At 52.5% G+C, this 11,490-nt stretch overlaps 1 protein-coding gene across 1 annotated transcript in view; it reads left to right on the top strand.

Annotated features, from left to right (window-relative positions):
• Cmip (c-Maf inducing protein) overlaps nucleotides 1-11,490 on the top strand; it is a 191,282-nt gene that overhangs the window by 115,338 nt on the left and 64,454 nt on the right. Inside the window, exons 2-3 of the mRNA XM_050143904.1 lie at nucleotides 988-1,113; nucleotides 7,214-7,264. Coding sequence (XP_049999861.1) covers nucleotides 988-1,113; nucleotides 7,214-7,264 — 177 coding nt within the window. The remainder of the gene's footprint in view (nucleotides 1-987; nucleotides 1,114-7,213; nucleotides 7,265-11,490) is intronic.

Consider the following 11,490-nt stretch of genomic DNA (forward strand, 5'->3'; position numbering starts at 1 on the left):
CGTTGACCACCCGTACCAGGAAAGCTGAGGCAATTTAGCCATCAGCTCTTCCCATGTCTACTATGCGTCAATGGGAAGAGAAGCAATGGTCAGAGATCTAAAGTGTCTGTGGTAAAATACTCAGCTGGGTCATGGACTTGAGGTTGCACCTTCCTGTTTCAGTGTATTACAGTGGATAAGTTCCGTCATGGCCATGGGAAGGTCACAAGTCCTTTGTGCTCTACGGATGGCCCTGACACCTCCTCCCTAAAGCAACTCATGGGGTTCTTAGAGCACTGTGTGCGTAGGCAAGGGTCTGGGGGAGGCTGCTATTCGTCTTCACTTGGTTTTCTTCTGATTCTCCTGAGCTCTGACATCTTGGAGGTGGAAGACCCTGTGTAGTCCTCCCAGGCCACCCCACACCCCATGCTTCTCTGAGAGAGTGGGACTCTCCTAGAGGGCAGTGTGAATAACTTTAGGCTTCTGTTGCCTTCTCCCAACCCTTGGCCGTGGCTGCCTTTTTTACACATTTTCCCAACATGTGCTATTGAACCATGTAGGGGACCAGATCCCGAGAAAGACAGCATACTCTCTATGGACTTTGGAGGTGTGAGGAAGGAGCAGGATGGGTTAGGGGTCCCTTCCGTGGGCTGCAGTGGGGAGTGACCCCATGGGCATAGGAGCCATTGGAGGATGCTGTGCTGGGGAGGGATGTTGAGAGTCTAGCTGGGTCGTGTGGTCACCAGGGGATGACCCTTCACCCTTGCCCTCAGGGTTCCCTTGCCTCTTTATTTTGCACTCTAGATGTAGAATGAATTTCCTTTACAGCCGTTTTGCACAGTAGGATGCTGACAGCCGAGAACCCTGCCCTTCCTTTGGTCCTGAACTAGCTGCATTTCTGTGCTCATGTTGTCTGTTCAATGCTCACCACCAGCATTGGCTTCTGAGATGGAGGCTGTGTCAGCTCTTGTAACCCGGGCATATTTCTCTCTTCTCTCTTTGCTCCAGCCGTCCGGGTACATGGAAAACTCGGTCTCCTACAGCGCCATTGAAGATGTTCAGCCTCTGTCCTGGGAGAACGCCCCGAAGTACTGTTTACAGCTCACGATCCCTGGGGGGACCGTCCTGCTGCAGGTAAGATGCGTAAACATGAACGAGCACATTCCCCCCCCCCACACACACACACCCGCTCCCTCTGTAGACGGTCGCTTTTGTCAAAACAGACCATCAGGAAGGTATAAAGAAGGGCTCTCAGGAGGGCAGGCGGAGGGCTGTGCATGGATGAAGCACCTGCTACATGCCCACTGTCTGGGAGCTTGCTAGTTTTCCCGAGCCCAGAAAATCAATTCTCCTGTTTCCATTTTGCAAATAGGGAAACTGAGGTCCATGGACCAGTTGTCAGGCCTTAAAAGTTGTGAGAAGCACCTTGTTAGGAATCTTCTCTTTGCTGGACTCAAGTGAGGGTGTGGGCCTGTATATGATTTTGTTGGTTTAGGTTTTTTGTTGTGGTGGTGGTTTTTGGTTTTGTTTTGTTTTGTTTTGTTTTTTACAATGGGCATACTGACTGTATGTGTCCGCGAGGACATCAGTTGGAAATGACACAAGCTTTATAGGACTGTCGTGCTACTAAGATCACGGAGAAGTCCAGGAGAGAACTGCAAGAACAGCTGGATCCAGATGATGGGTGATGTCATCAGCACTTAGGCTTTGCCCCTCCCTCTCTGTTGGCATCATTGTGGGAAAGGGGGTGGTGACCACACTAAGACACTGCTTACACTATCTCATTCCTTGGGAGTGCACTCTGCTCTGGCTCCCTGTCCACTTTTGGCCATGGCAGCTGATGGTCCTTCTGGTACCACCAAGAGGCAGGAGAGGGGAAGTAGCAGCTAGAAGCCAGTTGCCACAGCAATGCAAAGGGACATTGTGTGACATGTCCCTATCCTTGGTGTTTTCTCTTGGACGATGCCAGAAGCCATGCCTGCCCGTAGCCCATTTTCAAATTCAGCCCCCCATTCCTCGTCATGTTCCCTCTGGCCAGCAGAGCTCCCCAATGCCCTCTTTGTCCCCTGTTTTTAGGGGGCACATACTCAGCCACTGCCTCTTCTGCTTCTCTTGTCCATTGCCCAGTTGATGTCTGTAGTACTGGGTCCAAGAGAGGTTGGGCAATGCCAGGCCCAGTAGGGGTGGGTGACCCCATGAGCAGAAAAGGAGACAGAGACAAGGAGGACCCTGACGGGCAGCAGGAGAGTCTTCTGGAATGTTTTTACTGCTGAATTATGCAGCTTCAAGCCCTGGGCCCCGCAAGCCCCATCCTCACCCTCACTGTCAGCCTCTGGGGAGACCAAGCCATAAACACATGATTACTGAAATGCAACTCAGACACAGGCATGTCCCAGAGGACTGGGGTGTGTGTGTGTGTGACTCCCTGAGTCCCCGGGAGACAGATGGGCCCCCAGGGATGCATTGCGTGGGGTACAGGGGTATATGAGTAGGGTGCCCCATGGGGGGCACATCTAGTGTTAAGTGTGGGGAGGTAGCTCTCTGTTGCAGCAGAGAGTGGGGTTGATGCCCATGACTGTCTAGATGTTACAGTCTTATCAAACTCCCACTATATATCCTGAGGGCACGAGGGAGCAGTAAGAAGCTCCTAAGGGACAGAGGGGACACTAGACAGATCAGAGGCTAAGGGGCTGTGTGAAATAAGGCTGGGTGTGTGAAATAGTCAGGAAGCTCTGGTTTCTCTGTTGATGGTGGTCCCTACTCACGGGGAGGAGAGCCTTTTATTTCTGGGACTAGAGAGGGCAGCCTTTCCCCCGCCCCCAAGGAAGGCTAGAACATCACCCTGGGTCGGAGGAGCAAGGCTCTGGGCATGTCCCTTTAACCTGGACGTGGCCCTGGCTGGCGGCAGTGATGACTCTCTCCCAGGCTGCAGTGGGCTGAGCTACACGTCAGAGCTCCCCCTGTGGGCTGACAAACCAGGCTGCCCCAGCGTCCTCCACGCTTGCCGCCCCTGCTTGGTGGCTGCTCAGTCAGAGGCAGGAGCAGCAGAGGAGGGAAGAAGGGAGAAGAGAGGAGAGGAGGCCGCAGCAGCTACCAACTCAGGGAAGCAGCGCAGTCTCCCTTCAGAGAGCTAGGTGGGTGTAGCCCTACCCCTGACCACCCATGGGTCTCTTTCCTGCTTGCATCTCTGTCAGGCCAAGGGAGGCAGACTAGCGTGGCCACCTGTGCCTAGGGGGATGACAGAGGTGCCAGCTAGGGCCTTTGCTGGGCATTTTGGTTCACATGCTGTGTGTGACGGATGTTGGGGCCTTGGCTTTGTCTTCATTCTTGAATGACATGCTGTATTAGGACCCAGAGCCCAGGTGTCACCAAGAGCAACCTCAAGAGACTGTGACTATGTCTTCTTTACCCCAGGGTGGGAAGGGACCTGGGAAGCAGCCAGGTAGGCTGAAGGGTCTGTCTGTGTGATAGCCCTGGAGGGTTTTGAGCCGAGAGTGAACACTGCAGCCACCAGCCCCTGCAGTGGCGTGATCTTGGGTTTAGTTGATGCTATTGATTGGGAATTGCTCTTTCTCAGCGCCGAACCATGCCAAGTGCCGGGGCTCTGCTGGATCTGTGCTGTCTAGCCCTCCGTCTCCCTCCCCCATCATCTTCTGTCTCTGTGTCTGTCTTTCTGTCTCTCCACCCTTGTCTCCCTTCTGTTTCTTGCCTTTTTCCCTGCTCTTCTCTTCCTCCCTCCCTCTCCAGCTTTCTCTGTTTCTTTTTCGCTAAAGTCAGCCTCAGGGCATCTCTCTCTTCTTCTTTATCACCCTCCCATCCCAGTGTCCTCCTGGGGATCGCCTTTCCCATTTGGCTTTCTTAGATCAATAGTCTGTCTTCCTGGAAGTCCAGCCCCTGGGACCTGAGCATGGGGTTCCAGGAAGGCTGAGTAAGCCTTTCCACACATCGCTTAGGTGCATCACCGTGCAGTCCTCCTGCAGGTGCAGTCGACAAGGCACCAGTGGCCAGCATGGGGGCCAGTCAGTGCTCCTGGACTCTTTGTGATTTCAGTCTGAGCTTCCTAAGTCTGTGTTAGAGGCTCCGGCAACAGCAGAGGCCTGCTAATCTTACTTCTCTCTTACCACCCTTTTGTCAACACCATTGTGAGGAGGCCAGCTCCTAAGCACCTACACTGTGTATGTCCTATGTGGGCCACATTGCTGGTGGCTTCTGGTACAGTCTGAGCTCCAAGGAACCATGAAGTGCTGATATCCTCGAGGCAGAGGGTCCGCCTGTAGGAAGAGTAGACTGCGCCCAAGGTGGCTTGTTTCAGGAGGGCAAGTGGACCCTTCTTTCCAGCAGTGTCCCCTCCCCCATTGCCAATCTCGAAAGCCCCATGGGAGATGGACAGCTGTTTACCATATACACCAGTAGCTAGCAGCAATTGGGACAGGATGGGTTCCTTTCTTACTGGAAGTGAGAGGGAGAGAGAGAGAGACAGAGGGAGAGAGCCTTCCCGGCTGCTCTTTGCTGGTTTTCCTGGAGATTGGGCCAGGAAACTGAACTTGGGAACAGTCCCTGCAGGCTCCGGACTGTTTTTCTCACCTCGCGGACAATGCAACAATGAACTAGAACTTGGCAGCCTCTGCGGAGGAAGTTGGGCAGGCTTCCCTGGAGCCAGCCCTGTGGGAAGGTTATCACCAGGCACCAGCAGAGAGCCACCAGAGCAAGCCTGGGGCCATGGGGGCAAGGTGGGCTGTGAGCTCCCTCTGGGGTTCCTGAGGCTTCTCCTCCCAAGTCACCCTCCAGGCCCTCCCTCGCTGTGCCCAGTGTTCGCTGGGATCTGGCTTGTCCTGACCCTCTTCTGCTGCCACCCTGGCTACAAGGGAACTTCATAGACAGGTGCTCCTTCTGGCTGCAGCGCAGCCAGGCCAAGTTGCCACCTGCCAGAAGCCACTTGGGGAGGCTTGTCCTGTCCTGGGCCTCCAGAACGTCTCTTGGCATCCTCTACTGAAAGAAAGCTCAACTTTTTCACACACTGCCTGGCCCACTCTGCTTTCCATGGTAGCTACTTGGTACTGGTGATAGGTGCCATGTTTTTCATTGACTATCAAGCATCTCCCAGAGCCACAGCCCACACCCACAAGAGCCAGGTACATACACGGTTCGCCTGCTCCCTAGGGGGTATTGGGGCAAGCAGGCTAGGAGGGAGATGGGCCTGAGGTGTGATCCAAGTCTGCTCCACTGGCCAAGTGCCCTGAGCAGTGGGAAACTTCAGAACCTCATTTCTTCACCTGTAACTGGACCATAGTACTTGTCTCCTTGGTTACCACGGAGTCGAGATAGTCCAAACCTGATACACAGGTGTCCAGGGACACACCACCATGCTTGTTTTAGGAGACCCGGCAAAAGCATGGTGGTGAAGAGGGTGTCAGAGCTGAAGGGTTCTTTGAAGTTCCATGAAATGGGTATATGGATGCTTCACCAATCCTAAGGTTGCCTCTCTTTTTTCCTCTCCCGTGCCTGTGCATCCATCCATCTGTGAATGTACCTGTCTGCTTACATCTGTCAACATAGCTACCTCATCCATCCATCCATCCATCCATCCATCCATCCATCCATCCATCCATCCACATACACATCCATCTGTCCGTCCGTCCATCCATCCTTTCACATATCCGTCCATCCATCCATCCATCCATCCATCCATCCATCCATCCATCCATCCACCCGTCTACCCATCTACCCTTCCACCCACTTACCCATCTGTCTACTTACCTACCTCATCTGGGCCTCTGTTCTGGAGCAGACATTTGAGATATTTCGGCTGCTACTGCATGGGAGGAAACAGGACCAAGCCATGCACTGGCTCTTAAGAGCAAAGCTTGTGCCCTTTCACGTCACAACAGCTCACACTCATGGCCAAGCCCCTCAGCTGTGTGCACTTGTCCTGTGTGTGGGAAGGAAAGGAGCTAGGAACGAGACTGTGGGCCGCATGTGACATCTCGGCCCCAGGTCCACATCAGAAAGGTAACAGTGGAGCTCAGAGTAGGTTGGGCTTGACTCTCATCCCAAGATCAGTTGGATCTTCTGAAGTTGCCTGTTGGGATCCCAGGTGCCACATGCCAGCATCAGGGTATGGCCAGGGCTCTGCTTCTGAGGCCCAGGAGAGAGTCTGTCTCCTTTCCTTTCCTAGCTTCTGGGTGCTCCTTGGAGTCTGGTGACCTTGATCGTCTCCCTGCTTCAGTGTGATAGACCCTTCTGCCTCCCTCTTACACGGACTCTGTGATCCCACGGGGCCACTACACAGTCCAGGGTGATCTCCCTGTCACGAGAGCCTTGATGTACCATCTGTGGACTCTCTACCCCCACAGGATAGCAGCACCACAGGTGATTAGTGTGTATGTGTGTTTTTGGAGGGCTCCCTTCCCCCATCATTTTTCTTCTCCACTGTGATATGTTGAAAGCATGGCAAGGCTGTGGACAGGGGCTGTGCTGGAGCTGGCCCATCCTGGTTTATACTTGCTCATGAGAGTGGTGAGTCTCCATGGTAGAGCAAACTGTGGAAATTATTAACACCAGAGAAATCAACACACATAGTGGCCGGGGCTAAAGGGAGAGAACCTTTGTGGAGCCTCTGCAAGGTGCTTGCTCTATTCCGCTGTTGTACACCCCGTGGCCCATTGTCAGGAGACCAGATACTGAGCCAGTGCAGATGAGCCCCAGGCTGTGAGTGGGGGTGCTTCTCTTCACAGGCCTCTGGAGGCCTTATGTCGTCGTTGGATGTCTTGCTCACACCTAGGATGTGATCAGGGTTGTGACCTGGACCCGGGTCTTTCTGAGGCTCAGCTCTGGTACATACGTTCGAGGTGTTGGAAGCCCATTGTGGGGAATGTTGAGAGAACCCCAGGTGTGACAGGCCAGGTTCCTGGACAGTTCTGGCAGGACAGAGGCACCAGTCACTCAACTCTCTCGCCTTCGGCCAGTTCTCGCCATCCAAGGTCCAATATGTATAAGAACAGGGAAAGTGTTCCAGTCAGCAGGGTGGAGACTATTGTACCCAGCCAAACTATCCCATACTGGCAGCTATGTCTTCTGTTCTGATTTTACTCTTGAGGGTCAGTGCACAATTTTTCAGGAGGCAAGCCAGGGCCTCGGGGCAAATGGCAGTGGTTAGGGGCTTATGTGGGGGCAGTAAGATGGTCTGAGACATTCTAGAAAATGACCTGCCATTCTTCTCTTCTTGTTGTTACAGGCTGCCAACAGCTACCTGCGAGATCAGTGGTTCCATTCTCTGCAGTGGAAGGTAAGTTGGGGCCCTGCTTCCGGTTTGCAGCGGCTCCTTGGGGCTTAGAGAGTGATGGCTGAGAGCCAGGCAGGACACAGGCCTGAAGAGGGGGAACATTGCCTCGTGGGTGGCTCAGTGAGGGGTCTCTGCTGCTGCTGGGAGTTTCTGCGGCCTCCCCAAGTTCTGTGTGCCTTGTGATAGAAGCAAGTCCTTGGTGGTGGCTGCTCAGCTTAGAACCTTCTAGCTGGTCCCTTGCTTCAAGGAGGGTCCTAGATCTGCTTTCATCAGAAGGAGGGCAAACCTGGGGTTCAGGGAGGTTGCACTCTGGGTTCCAGAACGTTCTTTGAGCAAGAAGTTTTGGAAACTGCATGGAACAGGAGTTCAGCAGAGGTTGAAAAACCCCGTCTCTTGTTCACCATTTTTGCTCCTTTTGGTGGGCTGGCTTCCCAGCTTCACTTACTCCCTTCTCACTCTGTGAAGTTTCAAGCTTCTGACACTTGGAGAGGACAGGCACCTGCTGTCACTTCTTAGGGCTGGACCACCACCATCACCCCTGCCAGGATCCAGTTCTGTTGTGTTCAGTGGCCCAGGTAATGGAGTCGGGTCACAGGGCATGGGTGGTGCATTCTCGAATGTCTCTTGTCTCCCTCCCCTGCCTTCTAAGCTGTGGTTCAGAACCCACCATTGTAGTTGTGGACCGTGTCACGGGGTGTCTTCATAGTGGCCTAGAGGATCTTGGAAGCTGGCAGCTTGTACTAAGCTGAAGGAGTGCCCAGAATATCACGTGACTGTCCCTGAGAGATCTTCATCTCCTCCCCTGTTACCTGTCCATCTTCTTGCTCTACGCTCCTGGTGCCAAGTCTGAGCTCAGCATGAATTGTTAGCATGAGGCTGCACTTATTGAGCTCCTACTGTGTACTGACAGCTGGGCAAGGTTCCTGCTATCCATATCACCGGTGGCATGCCCCTGTGACGTTCATTCTTGTCTGTGCCAGACTTAGTCCTGGAAAGGGAGGCTCAGTCTACAAGGGATGAGGAGGGTGAAGGGTCCTGACTCATTGCCAGACTGTTGAGGTGAATGTTTCCTCTACCTGCACACCAGGTACGCCTCTTTGGCTGTGCTTTTGAAGTTTCAAGAGGTAACCAAGATAAGAGGCGTGCAGTGGAATTTCACACTTAATGACACATGTCTATGTTTCTAGGACTTTGGAGTCTGAGGCAGGAGGATTGCCTCCAGGTTGAGGTTTACAAGGAAATGAAAGTTTAAGAGGTTTTGGCGGAAAGATTATCTCAGCATTCTAACCTAGGATTATGTGTGGGGTTTACAAAGTGAACCCAGAGAACTGGGGAGGATGCCCTTGGGTTTTCAGCAGTTCTTGAAGGACCTGAACCTCCATTCTCATGGTGTCTAGCATTTTTATAATCCCTAAATTCAGTCAGTGAAAACTTTCTTTAAGGGGCTGGAGGTCCTGAGTTCATTTCCCAGCAACCACGTGTTGGCTCACAACCATCTGTAATGAGATCTGGTGCCCTCTTCTGGCCTGCAGGCATGGAGGCTGAACACTATGTACATAATAAATAAATAAATCTTTAAAAAAAAAAAAACAACTTTCTTTAAAAATACCTGGGGAAACCAAGCCAGAGTTACTAGAGGATGGCACTGGGCTCACAGGGCTCTGTCCCTTCCTCCAAGAGGTGGGTGACTCTCCTTCCCACCATATAAGCTTGTGTGAGATGCTACCTGGGTTAGGTGACCCCCGATGATTCGGGTATGCGGCCACCCAGGTATGGCAATTTGATTTAATGATGGCTCCTGGAGGTCTGGTTTGAGTTTGGTGAGGGTTATTAAGACTTGCTGTCTGTCCCTGCAGAGTGACAGAGAATCATAAGCTGTTTGGGGGAATACTTCCACCTAGCAATGCCAGCTGGAAGGCCTGGATTCGAACCCTTACCTTTCCTTGTCCCAATCCAAACAGATCTGGGTGTTTGTTCACATAAAGTCCGTAACGTGTTGGGCCTGGCTTGCATACTTCTGTTCTTCTGTCATTCAGCCAGTATGGGAACTAGAGCTCAGAGCGGCCAGACAGCTTGCCCATGGTTACACGGCATCTTTTATTCAGTCCCGTGGGTCCATTCTGCCCCCTCTCTGTCAAACAGCCTGAGGTTTGGACTCATCAGCCCGTTCAGAATGTGACCCCCCCTCTCTGCTCCTGAGACAGCCGCTCTTTTCCTCCGTGGGTGAAGGCTGCCATTGTGGAGTTACTTCTCCTCTGTTTTATTTACTTGTTTCTTTTTTTTTTTCCTTTTTAACACAGAGGGCAAGGAAAAGCTGACAACAGAACATCAGAATTTAGGACATTTAGCGATTCCACAGCTACGGTTTGAATTTGTGAGTTTCCTGCCTGTGGCCTACAACAGGGAGTATATATAGATAGCGTGTGCTCTTTTCGTACCGTGACGCACTCCGCTCAGATACTGTGTCTCCCAGTTTAACTTGCCTAGACTTGCCCAGGGCAGTGTGTTTCCTCGGGAGGGCAAAATTGGGTCTTAAGAAGACTTAGCTGCAACGGCAGGGTATGGCCCTCAGAAGGGCAGGGCTAGGCCCCGTTGTAGGAGTCTTGCCATTTATTTTTTTAATAGTCAGGAGATCTCTACTGGGATCTCCTTGTGTGTTTCCTGCTGCCATCATGGCCCTCTTGGCTGAGAAGTTCCTTCACTACCGTTTTCTCTACCTGGATAGATTCTCGCAAGCCAGCAGTTGCTCTGAGGAGACATGAGGCCATGAGCCCTGAGTCCTTTTTTTTTCTCCCTTCTGCTTCCCTCTTCCTGGAAAGAGCTTTGCTCTTGCCCACAGCTGTCTTGGTCAGGGGAGCCTAGGGAAGCCTGGAGTCCCATGATGGAATAGGGGACATGCACCTCCTGTCCTAGGAATGGTATGGGAAAGAGCTGTTCTGCCCTACCCAAACCCCCAGGATCCCAGCCTGCAGTCCTGAGGGCTCCCTGGGGAGGCTGTCCTGTTTGGTTTAAGCAGTAGGCCCTTGGGGCCAATTCCCTTGGGTTTGAAACATAAACAGTCACACAAAGTTAATGAGGCCTCAGTTCTGACTCAGATCCTCCTCCTTGCTCCTGCCCAGGCCCTCAGAGGCCAGGGTCTGCAGAGATAGCTTACGTGTGCATGAGGCTTCGAGGGAACAGCCTGTCACGTGTACAGAGACAGGCCTGTTTTGTATACAAAGTCTGAGAGGATAGATAAGAGCCTATGTGTGTACAAAGCTCTGGGAGTCAGGCCAATCCATGTGTAAGGCTGTAAGGAGACAAGCCTGTTGTTCAACCCTGTGAGAAAACAGGCCTGTTGTATTGTACAGGGCCATAAGAAGAAAGGCCTAAGGTATGTTCAAGGCCCAAAAGAGAATGACCCATCCTAATATATGTTACTGTGCAAGGACAGGCCCACTGTGTGCACCAGGGCATGTGTGTAACACTATGAGGGGCCAGCCTAGGTTGTGTGGCATCGACAGTGTTCCAGGCTGGAAGGGCACAGCCCTTGCTTACAAAACTGTGAGAAACTGGCCTGTTTTTCTCTCTGGGCTCTGGAGAGGAGAGGTCCCAGTACACACACCCGTGAGGGGCAAGCCTGCCTGGATACCTTGAGGAGTAGCTACGGCTGGTGGTGAACCCCTAGCTGGGTACTTTACCCTCATCTACGCAACTGGTACTCTGCAGCCCAGCCTTCGCCTCCTAATGTGGTTCAGAAGCTGCTGCACGCATTCACACCCCCATACACATAACCCCATAGGAATGAATAGGGTCAGATCCCGGGCCCTGGCAGCCTAACAATGTAAGGTTGGCCACCACTGTCTGTATGCCAACTAAACAGACACGGAATAATGAGAAACGGAAAGGAGGGACCAAGAGTCCCAGTAACCCAACCCCCGAAGTCCATCTTCAAGATAGCAATATGAGGTTTAGCGATAGACGCACACAACTAAGCAGCCCTTGTTGAGGGGTAGCCCCACCAGTCCTTGGCCCCTCATTGTCTCTGCTCCAGACTCGCCCATGAGGTGGTCTGAGGAGCTGTGATAACTGTGTGCATTCTCTTGGAGGGATCCGTGTTCCTTCTCTGACTGCCCCCCCACCCCCACCCACTCCAGCCTTTTCTTTCTCTCAGCATGAATTCTAGGAGAAATTCTCATTGCTTGGGGCCGTTTTTTTTTTTTTTTTTTTTTTTTTTTTTTTTTTTTTTT

The sequence above is a fragment of the Alexandromys fortis genome, unplaced genomic scaffold (assembly GCF_014885135.2).
Source record: "Alexandromys fortis isolate MF-2015 unplaced genomic scaffold, M_Fortis_MF-2015_v1.1 scaffold_1, whole genome shotgun sequence".
Lineage (NCBI taxonomy): Eukaryota > Metazoa > Chordata > Mammalia > Rodentia > Cricetidae > Alexandromys > Alexandromys fortis.